This window comes from Cygnus olor, chromosome 2 (genome assembly GCF_009769625.2).
Source record: "Cygnus olor isolate bCygOlo1 chromosome 2, bCygOlo1.pri.v2, whole genome shotgun sequence".
Lineage (NCBI taxonomy): Eukaryota > Metazoa > Chordata > Aves > Anseriformes > Anatidae > Cygnus > Cygnus olor.
In genome coordinates this window covers 96,727,386-96,750,186 of record NC_049170.1, presented here as the reverse complement: position 1 = coordinate 96,750,186, position 22,801 = coordinate 96,727,386, and the positions used below count along the sequence as shown (strand labels likewise).

At 36.8% G+C, this 22,801-nt stretch overlaps 1 protein-coding gene across 10 annotated transcripts in view; it reads left to right on the top strand.

Annotated features, from left to right (window-relative positions):
* Window positions 1-22,801, top strand: part of STX17 (syntaxin 17) — a 33,949-nt gene that overhangs the window by 4,145 nt on the left and 7,003 nt on the right. For all 10 annotated transcript variants that reach the window (XM_040549412.1, XM_040549414.1, XM_040549417.1 and 7 more), the window contains 3 exons: window positions 1,809-1,991; window positions 9,096-9,161; window positions 17,811-18,030. In XM_040549412.1, coding sequence (XP_040405346.1) covers window positions 1,869-1,991; window positions 9,096-9,161; window positions 17,811-18,030 — 409 coding nt within the window. In that variant the 5' untranslated portion in view covers window positions 1,809-1,868. The remainder of the gene's footprint in view (window positions 1-1,808; window positions 1,992-9,095; window positions 9,162-17,810; window positions 18,031-22,801) is intronic.

Here is a 22,801-nt window from a genome sequence, read left to right as displayed (position 1 = left end):
GTGTCATCTCCTCTTCAACACAATTCGGTGTTAAAGAAAAGCACGATTTGGAGAATAAATTTCTTTGAGGAACCAATTTTTAATTAATTCTAGCTCATAAACTAGTGGATTAGTTTGTAAGCTGTCAGGAAATTAAATGTGTGTTCAAAGAGAGGAAGTATTACAGTTTGGCGTAGGATGCTTTTTATCTTTTGCTCACAGTAAAAAAAAAAAAAACCTGGTCTAAGCTCAAAATGGAGTTCAACTGGGAGATATGAGTGGCTCTTTCAAAGGTTTTAGGGACTGTGGTGATCAAGGTATAGCGAAAGAACAAATGTATGTTTTATCACTGTGTATTTAGGTGTACTGTTTTTAGGTGGAAAGAGTAAAGTGGCACAAAAGGATATGAAATTCTTTTTACATCCTCAAAAATATGAGGCTACCTACTGCATGTTTATTTGGAGATTTGGACAAAGAGCTATTAATATTAAATGCATTGGGTAAGGAAGGGATTTTTAAGGCTCCTTGGTAGGTATCTCACTGACTGGTTCAGTCAAGACCTGGTGTAATCAACTGGTGTCTGCCATGAAGGTCTCTCTGCCGACAGGAGCCACAGAGCCCACAAAAATCTGAACGTTCCCCCTCCACATTGGCACACTGTAGTTAGAAATGAGAAAAGGAATGTGTAATTTTAACATTAATAATACACTTGGCTGCATGAAAAATAGGATTTTTTTTTTTTTTACCTGTTACATTCTGCTGGGCCTGATCTGTAGCAGGAGGATTACACTGGTTTAATTACTTTAAATTAGTTTGCTTACTGGAAGAATAACCTGATGTAGTTGCTGTTGTAGCACAAGTAATTTAAGACAACTAATTCAGCATGTGTCTTTTTACTCACACAGTTGTACAAAACTTTCTCATACATGTCTGCCCTTAAATCAACTTCAACTTCCTGTTTTTGTTACAATATATATATATACAGAAAGAAAATCTCATTTAAATAACCTCTGTTTATGCAGTACTAAAACTATATTATCTCACAGTAGTTTTTCTTGTCCCTCATGTGCATTCAGCCTAATGGAATTCCTTTATATTAGTCATGTGCTCTGTATATAGATGCTATTATATACAGCTATATACATGTTACTATATACATAGCTTATTTTAGAAAAGGGAAACTTTGAAATTATGTTTTATGCATTTGCAAAGAATAGAATTCAGGCGGCTTACGTACTGGTTCTGCAAATATTTCACTAACCTGTTTAAACCCTTTGTGGGATGATGCCTTAGTCGCCAGCAGGGGACAAATGCAGCTTGGGAGTGGAAATCTTCAGTCAGATGCTCTTGATCTCTAGAAAGTGAAATTCCAGATATAATTTTATTGTGGAGTCTTTTCAGGATATGTTTTACAATTTTTCAGACGATTCAGAATGTTAATTGGTAAAACTTGAACTCTGATCAACCAAAGCATCTAATCACAAGCTTTATTCAACCAAAGGCTTCTACCTATCCTTATGCTGCAACACACATTTGCATCTGCCTTATTTATCTAGCTACTTTTTATATTAGTGTTAAATTTTATCTATGGAAAAAATGATCCCCAAGTCCTGCAGATATATGGGAATAATGCATTTAAATGCAAATAAAATGCTAATAATGTATGCATTTTTAAGTAGTTAATGCTGTTCAAATGTAGTTTTGGAATAGCTGTGATTATTGGAAAGATGGAATTACCTCGTTTTGCTTTCTTTTAAGAAGTGATTCTAAATTATTACATTTTTGTAAACCTGTAATTTTCTTTGTGTTTATTTTTTCTTTCCTTTTAGGGTTTTTTACCTTGGTAAAGGTATATTGTGCAAATATTAGCTTGAAAGGGGCTTTTTAGGATGTCTGAAGACGATGAAAAAGTTAAGCTCCGTCGAATTGAACCTGCCATTCAGAAGTTCATTAAAGTGGCAATTCCGACAGATTTGGAGAGATTAAGGAAACACCAAATAAATATTGAGAAGGTGAGTGTTCACTTTTTACTAATATAGCTCTTTTTACAGTATAGAAGCAGTCATCCTGAAAGGTTATACACAGATTTCAATGAAAAGTTGATTATTAAATGTTTTAATTCAAATCTGGCTGAAAATGAAACTTCTGTATTATTGTCTGGTCATTCGGTATGTACAAAAGCCTTTACATTTGTGGGAACCAGTCACTTTACAGAGTGAGAACAAATGATGTTTTGTGTTAAAAAGTTGTGGTAAGGAAAGCATGCTAATATTCTTACTTTCTTTTTAATTCAGAGTTGTTCGCTGCCTACTACTCTGAATAATTTACTGTTCATACCTATCTTTTTCTATATAGGTTTTTTAACTGAGCTAAAAAAATAGATTAAATTCATAAACTTAATAGGAAAATAATAGTACCACACTTTAGCATGTTTATGCTTCTTGTTGATATTAGATCACTTTTGATAGTGAAACTGATTATGTTTCCAAGAAAAACAAGTGCGGAGTTAAATTCTCGTGTATGCTATGGCCGTGCATATACTGCTAAAATAAACACCCCCAGCACAGTTGTCTGGCATGAAATGGCCTATGTCCATATTGTTAAACCCTCATATTCTGCAAAAGCAGGATGGCTACATCCACACTGCTGTGTTAACTCCTTAACCACAGAAATTCTTTAAATAAGAGAGCCATTTGACCTGAACAAAACTGTGCCAGGGACAGTTGTAACAGTTTAGCAGTACTGGTGATCTGATTTTAGACTCAAAACATTACCTCTGTTTATTAGAATAAATATGTAGCCCACTAGCCCATGGAAACTGAGACATTGGTTCATCAAGGAAGGTGGTAAGAGATTTACTAGAACAAGTGACACCAATAAAAAAAGAAGAGAGTGAGTGACTCAGTAGATGAGCATATCGTCATAATATCAACACTGCAATGGAAACTTTGAAACTACTGATAAAATACGTATTTGTTTAGAAAAGGTTATGCTTACCACCACAGAAAAATGAGTGACAGGTAGTGTCCAGAGTTCTGCAAAATTCTGTACACACTGGTGGAAAATCATACATCATACACCTTTCACTAGGCTTATTCACAGCATATAAAATCCAGTGTATATGTAAATCTGTGCAGGACAGCCATCTACACTTTTTTAACACCTGGGGAACAAACGAAAAAGTTGGAAGGAAACATTATCATTTGTGAACGTGATTTCGATTTCCTGAAAGGTGTAGTCTGAAGGGTGTGTGTAATGTTATTGTTGAAACTTTTATATTTTGCTGCTGTCAGTTGTTCACAACTTTACCTTTACTGTAAATTTACCAAGTGTGCAACCTTTTGGATGACATTTTCCATGCCAGCTTTCTTCCTTGAGTAGTTTGGGGATGGGGAGGAAGGAAAATAAATCCTTGTATTATTTCCAAGAACATAGTCAGAAAATAATGTGTTGTTTAAGTGCTAGTCATTTCGTTTTATAAGAAATGGTTAGCTTAAGGGATAGCAAGTGGTTGATAGCTTACAGATAGTCATTTCTTTCAAAAGTAGTGACATGGTTGGAACAGTAACTTGAGTTCTGTTTGTGGGGTGATCTTTGTTAAAACTGTGCGTTTTGCCGTGCCTGTAAAAGTCTGCTGTATTTTGGCCAGGAGGTATGATTCTGAAAAAGAACAATGGTTTGCAGGTACTCAGTAGACACTGCTTAAACTCCACCAGCTGAAGATTACTGAAGAGTTATCCAGTGCTGAGCATACTCCTGTGCCTAGAAATTACCAGAAATCCTTCCCGGAGTTGCCAATTTGATATGTCATGAGTCTGAATGAAAACAGGGAGTTTATTTTTCTGTTTTCTTTCCCATAACTGCGTGCAAGAGGAATCTCTTCCTGGGTCATTTGAATAGAGGATAAAGAATTGAATGGGGAGCTTGTGAAGAAGTACCTCAGGATGCAAAGTGAAAATGCAGAAGTGGTGGTTGGCCATGGAAAGAGAGAAGAATTGGGACAGAGGAAGGCTTGGGACTGCTGGGACTCACGGTGGCTGATAATAGTTGGCTCCTTTCCTTACGGGTGTAATAAGGATGCAATAAGGATTCGAACTGCAATATTCACAAATTGCAAAGTGTAGTAGTACAATATTTGCCTGAAGCAATAGCTTCTTAATGAGATGGGCTATTTTTTCAGTCACAGCATATTGTTTACTCTCTGTTATTCTATATTTGTCTAATTCATTACATTACCTAGATGCCAGTGGATTCAGCATTTTCTTGCCTTGGAATCAGCCACTTTGCTGCGGCCCTGTTTTGTTCTAGAGGCCAGGAGCTGTTTCTGTTCTCCTTCTCCCACAGAGAACAGTTAATTGAGGTACTTTGTGTTGTAGCTGGGCTACAGAGTGGTAGAGATCCAGAGTCAGTATTAGCCTGCTTTTGGGTGAGGGGATGGGAGAAGAAAGGAACCTCGACTGCTGAATTGGTTTGGAGAAGCTTACAGCCTCCTGGATAAGTGTGCATGGTTTTGGTGTGCATGGCCAGTGCCTGGCAGTGGCTGCAGAACTAGCTAACGGCAGCAAGCAAAGAATAATATGAAATAGGGTGGGATTCAGGGTGCTTAGAAGAGAGCTCTGTAATGTCTTTGCCATGCAGGCAGTTTTATTCAAATAGAGACAGTCTTGGTAGCTAAGTTGTTCCAGTAAACAGAGGATGGCATAAAAGCTGTGCCCTTGCCTGAGAGGAGCAAATGGGTGGTCACTGAAAAAAAGGTAGCGTGTTGGTGGGAGGGGAGGCTGACCTGTCTGTACAGAATGGGAAATGGTTAACAAGGCACAAATGGTTCTCTTGCACTTTGAAAGTCAGTGGTGTAATTAGGGAGTGGCAATGGAGGGGATGAGCGTAGCTGTTACACTGCTGGAGTATTTTTGGAAGAGTTTCACTTTGTACAGCTAAATAGAATCTTTGCTATGTATTGTTCACATATGGGGAAAAACAAAACAAAACAGAAAAAAACCACTTACTTAGCATCCATAAACACCCCAACAAGAAACTTCAAATGGCACTGGGTGCTGTAATTGGGGAATGATCTCAGGAATTTCTACATTTGCTACGTGTACCTGGCCAGTCAGAAGCGGTAGCCAGCTACTGGTCGATCCCACTGAAAATCTCTTATGTATTTAAACAAAGAATAATTACATCGTATCTACCCAGATAGTGTCACCATGGAAAGGGATAATACACATTTCCACTTAGTTCAGCCGTGTGTTGCTAAACTGAAGTCTTTGTTGAGCAAGCAACTCAAATGAGTTAAGCATTTTTGTTTTGCAGACAGAAGGGAGAATCTTTGTAAGGATGATGTTCTGTCTAGAAGAAAATGGAGAAATTTTATATTTTGAATGTAAAAATCTGAGGCAATCTAAAAGTAGTTAGGGCGTTCCTTGAGTTTTTTAGGTCGTTGATGATGTCAGTGTGAATGATCTGTTCATTCAACGTAATAAATTTGCATATCAGAAAAATCCTTAAATACTTGTAAACACAGATCTTAAAATTAAGGTATTAAGTGCATTTCCTCTAGAACATCTCTGTTATGAAAGCTAGAAGAGGCAGTAAATATTCAGTGCAGATTTGTCTTTCTTATTTCGGTTAGCCATTAATAGAAAATGTCTGCATCTCTAGATAGTGTCAGTCTTGACAAATTTGATATTGGAATTAGTAATGAGTGGAATTATTAGAAACAAGTAACTATTCCTAAAACTTTTAAGTAAACACTTGGTAACTATACCAGGAGGTATTCAGCCATACTGAAGACTTCGTAACTTCTGTGTATCAATTAAAAAAATGTGACACAAGCATTTATGAGAAGTAACATATATGAGTATAAAACTAGTCCCTGAATGTCCGTTTCTTTAAAAAGTCCACACTTTGCATAACGTTCTAAAAATTTGAGCTTCTTCATTTTTTTAAATAGTTTTCGAGCTGTGAGAACTATCAATATTTCAGTTTACATTATTGATAGCTTTATGAGAACATGAGAACAAAAATACAGCAAACCTGGATTTGAAATCTATTACTCCAGATACTTGTAAATGATTAGGACATTAGCAGTAGTTTGGCTGAAGTACTTTCATAATCGTTTACATTTGTATATCTTATATACAATTATGGCATTTTAACCATAATGAATGTGTTACAGTACTTCTGTGAGCTGTCAGCATCAGCAGCTTAAATGGTTTTCTCAAAAACATTTTTTGTAAAATTAACTTTCAGCCATGCAAACCAAATATCCCTGGGGTAAGGGGATAATTTTGTAGAATCTAGTCTTGTTTATTTTACAGGCTACTTTTAAGCAAAAATCACTAATTATGTCAAATTGCTTAGAGCAGCAACATTATTTACTTATGATGAAGCCAATATCTCTAACCTCATTTCATGAATATTGATTTAAACCTGAGGTTCCAGAGATAGTCCAAACAATTAATCTACTAAATCACTGTTTGAAGAAACTATAAAATCAATATATAATGAAATTTGACCTTGAGTATACCTTTCCAGAGGAAGTGTCTACCATATATCCATCATCATAGCATCGCTTCTCAAGGATGACAATGAAACACATTTTTGAGTACAGCTTTACATGTGAGAGCTTCTAAAGACTTAAACATTAAGAAATCAGTAATTTATGCTTGTTTTTATTTTTCTTTTTATTTTTACCCAAAGATTTCTTGTTTGTTAAAGTATGTTATCTGGATTAGAAGGCCTTTCACTCCAAAGCAGGGAATAAAATGTATGCTTATCAAAAGGAGTTTCAACTTTCTGTTAGCCTCTGTTAGAAGAAGGCAAGGTGGGGAGGTGGAGATACTGGCATGCTGCCCTGAACTTTGTTAGTGATAGGCGACTGTCCTTAAAAAAAGCATAATCTTTTTTTAGCATTAGCTTTAATGCTTAAAAATAAAAAAAAATAATAAAAAAAAAAGAAGTGCTGTGAGAAACAGCATTCTTTTCTCTGTTGCTCTCAGTTTTAATTTCATTTCCTGTGACTGTGCCAAAGTTAAAGCATTTTGTGAAACACGTTGTCTTTGGCTAGGGACCGTTCATGTGGTGAGAAGATACCTAAAGGAGAGGTGACACAAAATGAGAAAATGAGAAATCTGGGTCTTACTGCAGTCTTCATCACAGTGTATACATTTGCCTTAGACGTTTATTGTCTAAACTGACATTTATTAAGATTTTAGAAACATTGGTGGGCATTGCCTGCTACAAAAATGAATGCAGGGGGTATTCTGGAAAGTTTTGAGTTTTCTCCATGTCTACTGAGTACTTTCAAAGACAAATGGAAGGGGTCCAAAGCATAAGCACAAAGGTCTTTTTCTAAAAACAGTTTTTAAAAGAGAGTATGACAAACAGGAAAAGAGATTGAGCGTCTAAGAGTAACCTTATGTTTTGTGATTCTGATGTGGATCATGAACTACTTGGCTATAGCACAATTAAATATGTGAATATTCCGTAGGTATTTTAACTTCAGGGACCTCACTTAGTTTTACATGTAATTCTTAGTGTTATAAAATGGCAATATCTGTCCTCAATTTTTGCTGTCCAGTTTGTCCCGAGCCTGCCAAAGTGAACATTGCACAGGAGTATGGCCTGCTTTCTGGTGGGTGAAAAGAGGTTAACAAGGAAGAATTCTCTGACCACATGAATGTCATTGCCTCAGGTGTATTAAGTCATTGAGTTGTTTGACGTCATCACCTGCATACTATGAATTTCAAACCAGTGCATTAAATAAACGTGCTGAGCATTTCTGCTAGAGACGATGAAGAGCAATAAAGGTTTCCTAAGGAATTATTGTTCTTCTTCTTTGGAAAAATTCCTTTTTTCATTATTGAGAATGTGGACAATGTATTGTAGTCATTTGAAATGGAAAAGATATTTTTTTCCCCAAACCCTTCTTGTTCCCCTCTCAGAAATTCTTGTTTCAGTACTTTTTCAGGGTTGACTGAAGTGGAAGATCTAATGCTGATACAGACTTTTTGTGCATTTTATTTTAAAGAATAATGGCAATATTTTTAATGGGATGATAATTTATGCAGAAGTTGGTAGTTTCCTAGAAAAATCACTTTAATATGACTTAATTGAACATTAAACATTTTCTCTTACCGAGCACTACAGAATTCTAATACGAAAGGTCTGTTTTCTCTTAAAACAAGAAGTGAATTTATATTTCTTTTCATATTTTAGAAAACCGAGTAACTTGTGTTGCTTGTTGCTCTGGCCTCTATAATTATGCAGAGAATTATTAAAAGATGTACACTGTAGGTAAAATTATTTTTAAATTGGGACCAAAGCATATTAGGCAATTGGGGTGTTAACATCTACATAAAAATACATCAGAAATCATGGTAAATATTTTATCGTTTAAACAATTTAAAAGAATGTTCTAATATTGCCTAGTATTTTAAGTGGATTCTTTGATGGTTTTGGCTACTATTCCTGGAATCACAGTTTCTACTTTTCTATTATTTTACAAAGGCATTCTCTATTTTGATGACAGTGTATGTATCTGCTATTTAAGTCAACAGATAATAGCAGGGATTGATTTGTTTTTATGACAAAAAAGTTTGTGTGTTCATATGCAGTGATTTTGCAAAACTTGCTTTCAGCTAGTGGAATAATTACTCCAGTCTGTCCTGTGGAAAGTGCTATATGTATAGTTTCCCACTGAAATTGGTGGAGCTTCATGGAGGTGCCAAATTTGCCTTGATATCAGATACCTTGTTGTCCTATATGACCAGTAACTGCTTATCTCCCATCCCCATTCCTATTTCCTTGTTCTTCTCTTCCTTTTACTAACCACCACGTAATTTATCGCACAGCAGTATCAGGATGATGCGATATCTCTTTTCTGTTAAAAACTGATGCCAAAACCCTGCAATTCTGTGAAAATATGTTTTGCAAAATTATTGACAAAATACATTGCCATTTATTTCTCTAATTTTGCAGCAGAAATGTCTATGACTCAGCTATTTTACCATAAGTTTGGGAAAATTAAAGTGATTATTTATTGCAGTTTCCTTTTTCTGCTTAGCCACTTGGTAAAAATAGCAATTATATGAAATATTTTTCTTTTATTTTAGTATCAAAGATGCAGACTCTGGGATAGATTGCACGATGAGCACATTAACGCAGGACGAACAGTTCAGGTAAGGATACTAAAATCACTGTGGCATTAATGGAATTAAATTCCATATAACACTGGTTGCTTCAGAGACAGATCTTGACAGAGAAGTGTATTTGACAGATGGATTTGACAGGTATGTGGTATTGCTTTACTTAGTTTAAAAGGTTAGGGATTTCCTAATTGTGTCTTATGAGGCAAATACAGTCAGAAAGGTTTTGAAACATATAACAACAATGGGTCATCATTGGGAGTTTTCAGAATTCTTGAACAATACTTCTTAGTCACCTTTTCAAGTAAAGCTGTCTTATAATAAATTTCGTTATATAAACTTATGGTGAATTTTTAGATACTGAGTATCATTCCAAATACACAAGTAACTGCTGGTATCCAAATCAGTATTTGTATATGGCTTTAAGTGAAACAAAGTTTGGAGGCTTTGGTCTTTAGTAAGCTATCCTATTGCATTACTAAATTAGATGATGTTAATGGCAATAATAAGATAATATTAGTTCTGAAGCATGGTTTCGGACCAAACACAGAACATCTGGACTACTAGTTTGGTGTGTAAATCTATTATTAGATGCATCATATCATCAAAGGATGAAATACCAGACCCATTTGTCTGCATGGCATCATCTCGGTGACTTCATGCATAGTCAACCGTAACTCAGCAGACAGGGAATCTCACGTCTGTTTTTTAAAAAAAGGCATGTCTGGATGAAAATGGTGCCAAAGCTCATGCCAAACATCAGGCTTCATGCTGCTAAATAGTACGCAGCCAAAGAAGATTATCAGTGCAGAAAACCACGAAGACCAGATCTGCATTACAACATTCTGCTGACGCAGATATAACAGCTAGTGGTTATAACACTGCTGTACTGGCAAAACTCTGGGAACAGATGTATTTTAGCCACCAGGAGAGGCATCTTGTGTTGGTTTCACATGTGGTTTTCAGAGCAGGGGTAAGATTTTGTTGCTAGAACAAACCGTTTGTGACCGTACAGCCTCAAGACAAGCAGGCTTTGTCAGTAGGAGTAGCACAGTTCTAAAACATTGTGTTTTATAATTATGATACTGTGAATTCCCATGTTTGTTGCAATACCTTCCCAACTCCTATGGGAAACGAGGCCAGAGAAAAACATGAAAAAAATCAGAAAGAACTTAATTCTAATTGAACAACAGTATTAGACAGAAGTCAGAGCTAGAGTTACATGGCTTTTTTTGAGGACTGAAAGGTATTAATGAGGTTTTGTAGTGTAGATGATAATTTATACATGAAATCCACTTGATTTTTCTGTTATTTGGAGGTTTGCATGCTTCTTATGTTTTTCATTAAACATTTTTGGAATTTGAATAAAAGTTTATTGTTAGTAGTGGCAAAACAGTCTGCCAGAGGTGTTTGCAAAATCAGTCCTATTAAAACAATGTCATTCCAGCAGATGTGGTATAGAAAGCAGGTGTTTGCTTATGTCTGTGCTCAAATCTATTTTCACGTATGAGGGGTAGGAAAGGCTACTCTTGGAACTCCTTATCTTGAGTATCATTTGTCTACCAAGACAAACTCTATCAAGAGTTAGAGAAATAGCAATCATTTTGAGGACGTTGTTTTTAAATACATTAAGTGCTCTAATGAAAACTCTTACTTGTCTCTAGAAAGATTTATGTTTGTCTTGAGCCTAAAGCCTGCCGTTTTCACTTTCAGTCAAAACAAATTTTCTTATTTTTTATCTAATGCTTTTTGCTTTTAGATCTGGATGCAGGTTACACATTAACACACATTCGTGTACCCACAAAGGAGAATAAGTATCTGGGTCCATGCAAGAAGTGTGGAGTAGCTCTTTGTTTTAATTAAATAGTTAGTAGTCTGGAGTACTTGATAATAAATTATACGACATGTAGAATGTGTTTGCTGTAAGCTGTTTAAATGTTTACCAATGGACTTGTGATCTGTTTGTTTGTGAAGAAATCAGATTAATTATTGTGATACCAAATGTTCTCTGCAGCACACACTTTGCTCTCAAAATTAGATGTTGTAAAAATACATTAGGAATCCCTAAGTCAATATTGACCCAAGGCATCCGCCACAGGTTTTAGACAAATATATGCACAGCCACTCTACATTTAATCCATGTGCACATAATTAGCCATTTTTCTGAATTTTCAGTTTACCCAGAATAATTACTTCTGTTGTACGTTTGATGATGGTCAAAATTATTATAGAAGGGTAGCATAAGTGTATTACACCTCTTCTTTCTGGTGACTGGGTGCCACATTAAAAACTTCTAAAAAGGAAAGTGAAGAAATAGGGAAAATCTTTGTATGAGACATGATGAAATACTTTCAGAAATACTAAGAAAATGGCTTTTGTATACAATACTGTTTATGGTACCAGTGAAGGGTCATGTAAAATCAGTTCACTACTGCAGCCTGTTGACATCTGTAGGGTAAATACTGCCATAATTCAAATTTTCTTTGACCTGCATCAAGAAATGTTTATGATATATCCTTTATAACATTACTTTGAACAAAGTACAGAGAAAGTAACTGGAGACAAGATTACATTTGCACAGTTAAGCTACTGCAATCCTTCCTTGAAATATTATTTATGTTTGAGAGGTTTTAAGATGGTGGATTTATTTACAGGTGCTGTTTACTTCTGAAATTAAAACAACAACATGATAGATAAGTGTCCCCATGTGAACCTAATGAGGTTTGACAAGTCTAAGTGCAAGGTGCTGGTTTGGGGCAATCCGAGACATGTTACAGACTGCGAGAAGAACTCATTGAGAGCAGCCTGGCAAGGAAGGACTTGGGGGTTCTGGTGGACAAAAAGCTCGACATGAGCCATCAGTGTGCACTTGAAACTGTGGTGGTTTTACCCCACTGGGCAGCTGAACTCCACCACAACTGCTCTCACACTTCCACTCCTCAAAGGAAAAGGGGGAGAAAATATGATGGAAAGGGCTCAAGGGTTGATATAAGGATGGGGGGGATCACTCACCAAGTATTGTCACAGGCAAAACAGACTCAGCATAGGGAGATTAATATAATTTATTGTCTATCACTAGCAGACTAGAACAGGGAGAATTAAAGCACACTGAAAACAACTTCCCCTCATCCACCCTCTTCTATGTTCTCTCCCCAAACGGCTCAGGTGAACAGGGAATGGGGGCTGCGGTCAGTCCCTGACGAACTGCTCCCACACGGCTCCGTACCACGGGGTCCATCCATCCCCCAGGAGCAAACTGCTCCAGCACGGGTCCCCCATGGGAGGCAGCTCCCCCCAGACCCCCTGCTCCTGCGTGGGCTCCTCTCCATGGGCTGCAGCTCCGGCCCGGGGCCTGCTCCTGTGGGGGCTCTCCATGGGCCACCATGGTAATGGGTAATGTTAGGAGCTGTGTAGGCTAATGGGGATAGAGTGAGTGAAGTGCTGGAGTTTCTGAGTGCTCTGGGGACATCAGTATTGCCAAGGACACGTGGCTGAAGCAAATAATTGTATGGGGAATTTTAAGGTAGCTGTTGTTGGGAGCCTTAGATAGAACTTCAGATTTTTTCCATAACTGGTGGAGATACCACACATTGCATGGAAAAGACCAAAGTCATAAGTATAAAATGATCCTGTAACTCAGATACCCTCTGCCTTTTCAAGGGTTTTGGCCTCATCTCAGCCCATTGACATTTGTGTAAGGTGAGGCCATGCAGGTGCAGTGTTTATCCTCCTGTCCAGGGCCTCATGTTGGGTCAACATTGAAGCACTGCAGTGTACTGAACGCTCTTTGTTACTACCCCTTTCCATTGTGCTGTTATTTGTCCATAATGAGCAGCATGCTCTGGCAGCGTGGCCCGGGCTCTGTGCCATGTCACTGACAGTGCAGGTCACTGTGTGTGTTTGCATGCAGTTGAATGAAAACTGAATTATTTCCTTTTTTTTTGGTCACCGGTTACTTGTTCTCAAATGTAATGGAATTGCTTGCACACAAGAGACGGGTGTTTTTGGTACAGCGTTTGTGGTGATGTCCTCAAGTGTTACGTATTTGAGTATGAAGTGGTGATGGTATTTTTAGGTGTCCTACGGTAAGGCTGTGAAAACACAGCATCGATTTTTCGCCATTACATTACCTTGAAGATTCAGCTGTCACCATTAGTGAAGAAAATACTGCTCTGAAAAACAAATACTGAAAAAGATGAAGAAAAGAGTTCTACTCTTTTGTGTAAATAAGGTTTATTGGTTTGCTGAAAATTGCTGTTAAGACTTCAGAATTCCTTCAGGAGTCTGTCACTTTTCTCATCTGTCCAAAACATCTGTAGACAAACTGCCATTCGTAAAGCATTTAGGAGGAGCAGAATATGGGAAGATACTCAGTGTTTTTAAAGGTAATTCTAAAAGCTGAATGATTATTTTGATTCCCTCTCTCACTTATTAAAAAATATGTGCTGAGTAATGAGGTAAGCTTAATGGGCAGATGTGTGCAGGCATTTTCAGCAACAGGGACTTTTATTTTCTTTTAAAAAAGGTTTAAATGAAGCCCTCTTGGCTCACTTGTGTCCTTTTGTATTTTACTTTATGATATAAATTTATAATTTATTCTGTACTTTTTACTGAACTGTTTGTGAAGATTTCAAAAGTGCAACTACAATGTGTGTGACTTCTCTATTTCTTTCTGTTTTGGATGTGTTGATAGAGTCAGTAGGATTTTCGCAGTAGTTGTGAAAATCATGACACCTTCCATTTGCATTTCTGAAAAAAAAAAAGTTGTGTTTATTTACGTAATCTAGCATCCTGGTGGATCTCTTAGCCTTACCTCCAAATTTGTGGATGCCTTAGAAAAACTGGACTCAAACTCCACGTCTCTTCCTTAGTTCTGCACCTATTCAAGAAGAGTGAACCTTATCTCAATAGAGTCCTTTGAGACCCAGTGATGAAAGCTTTATATAATAGCCATCACTCCCATTGTTAAACAAAAATATGCAAACAACATAAAGCTGTGAGAGATTTAGGGATTTCGGTGGAGATGGCAGGATTAGAATTTATAATGATGTCGGGAAGAGACCAGAAAAGTCAATATGGTCAGCGTTGGTAGGATTGCAGGACTTTTTCCAGTTGGGGCAGAACACTTTTAAGGAGGTTATAGACTGATTAGGGGGGTGAGTATTCAGAGAGGGGAATGAAAATGGTCAGAAAATGAGACTTACTTGGAATGACTGAAAATTTTTTTTTGCCCAACAAGTGCCTGACAGCAGCATGTTGTCTGCTTGCAAATGTGAAAAAGATTGCTGCACAGAGGACAGGGCTTGTCTTCCTCTGTTTTGAACAGAATTAGAAATACCTGGTTTAAAATGATGCAAGAGATTTCTGCATTAGATTTGACATGAGGAAAAACGCAGTGGGAATTAGGATAATGAATTCTTGCAATATAGTATCAGGAATGTTGCAGCTCTTCACAAAGAAGTCCTTTGAAAACCAGATTAGATAAGCAACTGTCAGAAATACAATAGGGACAGCTGATCATACTTTGAAGGGCTGACTTCACAAAGTTTTTGCCAGCTTTATCCTACAATTTTTGTGAGAAAGCCATTTGAAACAGATTGTTACCTTCCTCTTCTTCTTCTTTCTTTTTCTTTTTTTTTTTTTTTTGAAATTTAACAGACCAAAATTCCAAATATTAAAAAAAAAAATTCTGCATCATCTTGGCCAAATTTGATGAATTCAAAACTGAGGAGCTTGCATAAATTATTACCTTCCTTGCTGAGTAAGCATGGTTTTAAAAATGGAAGCATTTGAGAAGAGGATGATATACTTTTATGCTCTCCCCAGAGATTAAGCTCTGTCCCATTAAAAAGATTATGAAAAGAAGTCACAGTCATTTGCATTTCTGTAACATTTATCAGGTTACACCCTGGTGAGCTCCTAAGACGCCTCCTGACAGCGGGGCTTCGGGCCCTTTTGAGGCTGATTCCATGTAGCTTCTGTTTAATTGACAGCAAGTGGAACAGGAATCCTCTCCACATCCACAGTCTAAGAGGTACTAAAATTAAATTCCACCAAATATGCAAATACTATCATTTGATTCCTCTGTCTTCTTTCTCACAAATATTTGATCAGCAGTATAATAATGAGCAATGAAACTGTGGTTCTGATCAATTTCACTCAGTCCTCTGTATATCATAGAATCATAGACTACTTTGGGTTGGAAGGGACCTTAAAGATTATATATATATATATATATATATATAAAATAGTATATGATTCTTGCAAACAAAATAATTAAATACTGTGTCTAGATATTCCCATTCGGTCTTTTTAATTTCAATGCAAGTTTTTTATAAAATGAGAATTTTGGCATGTGGTGGCAGCATTCTCCCCTTCTTAGTGCTTACGGGCAGGCCATGGGAGAAAGTAACAAGAAGAGTAAGGTAGTTTGTTAAATGAAGGTGAAAAATGTATACAGAAAATTATTGTACCGTGTTTCTAATTCAACTCAGTATCTTGCAAAATTATTTTTTTGTGTCTATTTCCCTATTTGTTTTGTTGTTAATTAGTGGTTTTACCTGGGATTAACCCTAAATAATGTAGCCTAAATTGACTACTGATAGTATTAATTTAAGCATACAATAGAATATTCTCTCAGTAGTTTGACAAATGATTTTTACAAATCAATAGTTCTTTCTTTGGTTGCCTAATAGGACTTGTGCAGTGTTACTTGAATTTGTTGTTGATTAATTTCCTTCTTCTCTAATTATATTTCTGTTATTTTTTTCATGCATGTTAAAAAATGTTAGTTCTGCTAGTGTATATATAAATAAGTTCCATTTGCTTCCTTCTTGTCCAGGTATGCAATATTGCCTTCCTAAGGCATTACGTGTTCCTAATTTGCATTACTGAAAAAAACAACTTTCTTTTCCTAACCTCTCCGTGGTGTTAATCCATTCTCTTGTTCTGATATCAGAATATTCAAAACAATTGGTAAATAGTGCAATGAATAATATAATTTATTATATCTCCTTATAATATAATGCAGTGAATATAGTTTTTATTACAGTATTTTTTTATAATTACATAAAAACATGTCCTAAAGCAATGAGTAGTATAATTTGAACTATAAATTTCTTCCTTTCTTTTTTTAGAGAAAGAAAAGTTGCATGCATTTTTAGATTTTAAAAGCCTAGGCAATAAAATAGCTCTATGTTGCTGTAGACAAAAATTTATGTCACAGGAGATGCCTGCACACAGACTATTCCTGCTAGCTGTGAATAGTTCATACCTTCTTAAAACCCTTGTAATTAAAGAGATATTTTTGTATCTTATTGTATTTGATATTCTGGTCGAATAAATATTTTTGTCCTTCTTCTGAACAAGAATATATTGTAAAAAACAACAAAAAAAAGTAATCCTTCTCCTTTGTCTCTAAAGATGTCTTTACAAAATGAAATTGATTGCTTTGGAAAAATTAGGGATTGCATATTATTGCATCCTGAAGTGTATTAATCAACACAGTTGCTTATATATATATTTAAAAAGAAAGAAAATTTCGAGAAGCAATCGCTTATTTCATTGGGACATTATCTCAACTTGTTGCAACTTGTGTAAATATTTTGGGAAAGGACTAAATTGGACGTGCTCACCGAAATAACTTGAATAATTACATAATGATTTAATTAGCTATATATTTTAATCGAAACCCCAAACAAAACAGACTGACTTCTTCACTTGGGGAAGTGGATAAAATATAGAATTGACAAGAAAATAAAAAAAATGATGGGGACAACTTTAAAAATATTTCTCCCTTGTTTTGTGATTGGCTGGTACTACTGAGAAATTAGCTCACCAGAGAACGTAATAGGCACCATCTTTTCCTTGACCTTTGGTTCTTTCTCTTCAGGGGCAGATAGCTTAATTTACATTCTGGAAAGTAGGCCACTTCCAAAAAGATTCTGACCACTATGTTCAGATGACCGCTCTGTGCACTGTGTATATAAACTGTTGTTTTTTCTAAATGCCATTGAAGAGGGAGTTGCTGCCTCAAGTTTTTTTGTAGCGAACCGAGTGATGTTGTGTAAGAAAAAAAAAAAAAAATGCAACAGACTTAACATGCTGGCTGTGATGTAGTGGCACCCCCAGGTCAAACACACCATGGAGCAGTGCTCTCCTCTATGCATAGTTCATGAGCTCTGACCGAGCTGATTGCTGCTGTCTTTCTCCGTATCAGGACCATCTTCCTTCTTATGAAGAGTAGGAGATAGGTTGGTTGTTCAAAGCAGATCATCTTTAGGTTGAGATACCTGAAATGAGGATGTCTCTGCAGAGAGCTGTATTTTTTTATGGGGTGACTCTTCTGCAGGAACAGTACAAAGAGACTGAGGAATAGCATTGGTCATAAAATAGCAGAATGTGGGAGACCCAGGATGGGTGCAAATGGAGGTTTCGGTACTGGAGGCAAGAGCTTTTACAGCACTAGGGAGCATGTCATTGACAGGTGAATCAAATGCGGTCGTACACTGGAAAAGGAAATGGATGTAGGTGACCGGGAGCATACAGATTGCTTTGAAGTAGGCACCTTTATTTGTCTTAGTTTATTAAAACTTAGAAATGGCACTTTTTATGGTCATTTAGAAGATATATTTGGTCAAGATGATAATTGCTTCGTAACCACGACTCTTAAAACTGTTACAGCAACTCCGAGCCAATATGAGAGAGATGGAGAAACTTTGTTTGCGAGTCCGACAGGAAGACATCCCTGTTCTGCAGAGAATGATAAATCCAGTGAAAGAGGAAGCTTCATCTGCCATAAAAGACTTCTTACAGCTCCATTCTGAATCTGCAGAAGAACTTAAAAGGCAACTAGAAGGACAGGAGGATGGCTCTTTAACCAGATCCATAACTGTAGGAGGAGGTAGGAGAACTTCCTTTCTGTATCTATTGTATCTATATTGCTGTATCCAGTGAGCATTTTCTGACCAGATGCGAATGAAGTAAACTTAAGAGATATCAGTTGAATAATAATAGTTAAACAAGAAGTAGATTTTCTTTCCCTACACCACACTTTTCTCATGACCTGTTGAGTTTTGATAAGTGGAGGACACTCTAATTAAGTATCTTAAGAAACAGAGTAGGCGTGGCCTTCCATGAAGAAGATCCCATAGCCTTGGATCTTGAAATTGGAGACTGTTCCTAAGAAGAACACTTTGTGTTTCACTGTAGCTTGACTTCTTTCCCGCCCATGCAAATCACTTAATCATGTGCAAGTAATCATTTAGGCCATTTTCATTGAATAAGTGCTTTCAACATCGAAAAGAAAACAATTTTTATATGACAGAAATTATGATATGCCACTGCTGAAATGTGTGGAAAGGTGGACCAAGTCTATATTTAAAGGAGAATATCTCTTCCTGTAGCATTTAATCTTGGTAACTGACAAGAAAGCAGAAAATATTATAAATCTGTTGAAATAAAAGATTTTGAAAACACACTATAGAACAAACAAATCAGACGTTTGCTGTTTTTCTCTCCTTTCCGTACAAAATGTCTTTCATTCTTTGTTGTACCATTCTGTCTTCAGGGGAAGCACGCACTATGCTCTGGCACTGGCTAGCGTTCTCTGCTAATAATCTGTGAGAAAGTTGATTATGTAAGAATTAAATCCTTCTACATAATAGTAATCAGATTGATTGTTGCAGTAGCAACATTGTTTAAAGTTGTTTGGAAATGTCATGTCTTTAAAAGTGAAAGTATTTTCAGTCAATGTCATTGTAGAAGAACCTGCCATCCCATTTTATTTCATGGCCCTTCTTGTTGCTATATAAAGAACTACAGGGACTGTTTCAAGTGTAATTAACAAGCAAGGAATTCTAACAGGGAGAAAAGAAAAGTGGATTTGGAAGACTGGGCTTGGTTTTGAGAACGTCAGGTGTAGTATCAGGAAGTGTTATGAAAGTCAAATTATATCAAATATGCAATTCATATATTCTTAACAGACCAGTAAAAAAGACTGAATAAGCTTTTGACATATGAATTTTGCCTGCTCTCAGCGCCTTCACTGTCTTTTAGCTTTCAGATATTGTGAACTGATTATTCAGGAGTTTATCCTTTGTGGGTTTCCAAGTCTGGCTATTTGCTGCATCCTCCTTCTCCTCCACAAAAAGGAAGATAACTTAGTTATTCTCTTGCAGTCCTCCAGGATCCCCTTAGTACTCTCCACAAGTTCTCAGAAATATTTGAACTTTCAGTGATTGTTTCTTAAATACAAAAAGAATGAATTTCATCAGACCGTCAGGACTTGAAAGCATCCAGATCATCTAAATATCTTTAACCTGTTCTCTTTATGTTTCAGCCTTTTTTGTTTGCTTGTTTTCCTTCTTGTTAAAATTAATTGCATCAAGTATCAGATTACAGCTTCCTTTTTTGTGTAAGGACTGACTTCATCTTTCTCTGGGTCATCATTCTTTCTTTACCTGGCACTGCACCTACTTATACCTCCTTTGTCTTCCTCTAATTTTAATGGCATTCATGAAAACTGCCTTGCTACCATTTATGCCCTTGGTAGTTGTAATTTATTTGAGTCTTAGTCTTTCTGATATTAACCTTCCACATTTATATTATTGTTTTGTACTCATACTAGTTGTCTCAAAGTCTTGATATCCAGGGTACTGAAGAGTTCTTGCTGAATTCATAATTCTTTCCTATGTTATACGTTTTCCTCTGCCTTGGGACAATTTGCTGTTATCTTCAGTATAGTCTATTTTATCAGTGTCTGCCAGCTCTTCTACATTCTTTTATCCTTTAGGAACTTCTTCCCCATAACTTCTATTAATCCATTTGCTGAATTTGTTAATACTTCTTTTGTGGGGAGCTCATTGTCTTTGGTCTTACTCTAAGGTTTAGAATGGTGAATTCTTGTATTCAGTGATCCCCATCATCCGTATTAGCCATCGCTTCCAGGCTCTTTGTGAGCTCTTCTGTGTTATAATCAGAATAAAATTTAAAGCACCTGTTCTCTCGGTTACTTTCTGCAGTTGTCCTCAGTACATTCTGGTATTTTATTGGAAAGGCCTTGTCCTGGCTTATTGCTTTTCTAACAGTTACATGGATGGCAAACAGGAACTACAGTTTAATTTCGAAGAACAGGACTGTGTCTTTTTTTTTTTTTTATATCTAAAATACCTTTAAAATATGGAGGAAATTGAGCATAACCACGCTTTAAAAAGAAAAGAAGTTGATCATATAGATTGGGATGAGAAGAACAGAAAAATGTTACTGGAATGACATGCTCCTACGTGTAAGCTGAAGAATACAGAAATAGCTCATCCCATTTAAAGTGAAACATACAGTCAGGCAGACAACTAAATATAATTATACAGATTTTTTTAAAAAAGTTTGCCTGACTGTGAAAGCAGCTCTGTTGAATTGCTAACACAGATGCAATATATTGCCTATTCTTTTGTGCTTAGAGGCTGCAGTCCTGAAAGCAAATCTTGGCTGCTGATCTTAATCAAAGGAGCTTCAGTATGCCCATTCTTTGTAGCATGTTGCTTCCCATCTGGTGGAGAAGTAAGGAGTTTACAAATTCAGATTGCCCATTTAGAAGGTATGTCAGCGAAATGATGTAGTTCCTTCCCCCCCTTCACCATCCTCAGCTCAGATCCAATAGAAATGGAATTTAATTGCATTTTAAGCAAATATTAACAAAAGGTCAGGTTCTACTCTTAAAATTACTGAAGTCTTTTAACCAGTATATTGAATCTTGCAGAGCATTAGATTTTTATCTTGAGTATAATGAGGTGCGAAGCTGCTCTTTGAAATCTTGCAGAGGTGTTTTGTATTACTGCATTTCTGTGGAGATGCTGTAAGTGAAACTGGTGCAGTCACTTCCACTCTCAGTTCTATTAAAATTGGTTAGACTTGATAAAACATGAAGTTGTGAATATAAATTTCTTACTCATACTTTCAGCCCAAATGTGACTTTACCTTTTTTTTTTTTTTTTACCCTTCTTAATCTTTACCTTAGATCTTTGAAGTGAGAGAAGAATTTTCTTGAGGATGTTTCTTTTCAGTAATTTTTAGCTATTAGAAAATGACAACAGTGTAATCTGACTGAAAACTTAAGTTCTCCTGGTTGTGTGCCATTCAAATCTTCAGTATTATGTATGTATTTTTAGGAATGTGCTCTTCTGCAGTAGGTCAGCATAGCTTATTAAGGACAAACCAGAGCAGGAAACATACTTTGTAAGGAGGTAAATTTGCTTAATGAGTTTTTTGGTGTTTTTTGATTTTTGAATTATGAATACTTTAATTTCAATCACCTTAGCATGCATGTGGCTGATTAGGGAAGAGTACGCTTTTCTTGGTAGAAGAAATTTGATTTTGAAATAGGATTGTGAATGATTGAAATGGAATAAAATACTCAAAACCAATGTTAAATGTCAGAATATTTAGCAAAATTGGTTTATCCAAAAATGCATACACTTTGATATGGGATTAACTATATTGAAAAGGGAAAAGGAGTATTTTAGAACTGCTTATATATCATTAATTATGACTGGCGAGGTATGCTGTGCTGAGTGCACCCCAAAAAAAGGGCCAGCCATACCCTGGGGTGCATCGGGCATGGCATGGCTACCTGGTCGGGGGAAGGGATTGTCTTGCTCTGCTCTGCGCTGATGCAGCCTCACCTCGAGTATGGTGTGCAGATTTGGGCACAACAGTATAAAAAGGACATAAATCTATTAGAGAGCAACCAAAGGAGGGCTACAAAGATGGTGAAGGGTCTGGAGGGCAAGACATGTGAGGAACGGCTGAGGTCCCTTGGTTTGTTCAGCCCAGAGCAGAGCAGGCCGAGGGGAGGCCTCATGGCGGCCTGCAGCTCCCTCACGAGGGGAGCGGAGGGGCAGGCGCTGAGCTCTGCTCTCTGGGGACAGCGACAGGACCCGAGGGAACGGCATGGAGCTGGGACAGGGGAGGGTCAGGGTGGGGGTTAGGGAAAGGTTCTGCTCCCAGAGGGTGGTCGGGCACTGGGACAGGCTCCCCAGGGCAGCGGTCACAGCACTGAGCCTGCTGGAGCTCAAGAAGCGTTTGGACAACGCTCTCAGACACAGGGTTTGGTTTTCGGGTGGGCCTGTGTGGAGCCAGGAGTTGGACTCAGTGATCCTTGTGGGTCCCTTCCCACTCGGGATGTTCTGTGATTCTATGACTCTATATAGATCAAAAATATGTTCTGGAAGAATAGGTGGTGACTGTAAAATCTAAAGTGCCTTCCGTGTCTGGATTTTTAAAGGAAGAGGGGTAAAGATAATTAGAAAGAAAAACAAGGCCCACATAAAACACTACATCACTTACTCTACCCTTGTCGCTCTGCTTTTCTGTGTATTTAGTAACTATAGCTGAGTATCGGCTTCAGTGTTAGAACTGTATTGATCTGAGAGTAGTAAGCTTTGGTCCTTGTTGTATTTTGAGATACTAGAATAAAAATGTTGAGAAATGGACAAATGTAATGAAAATGCATCATTTTTATTTTATCTTAATTCCATGAATAAGCATGCTCTATTACTGAATTTTTATCAAGAAATATTAATTTATTTTCCATTGTTTGTATCTGTTGCAGTAACAGTCATATAATATTATTACAGTACCTTGGCACATTCATTGTTTCTAAGGAAGACTTCAATGTA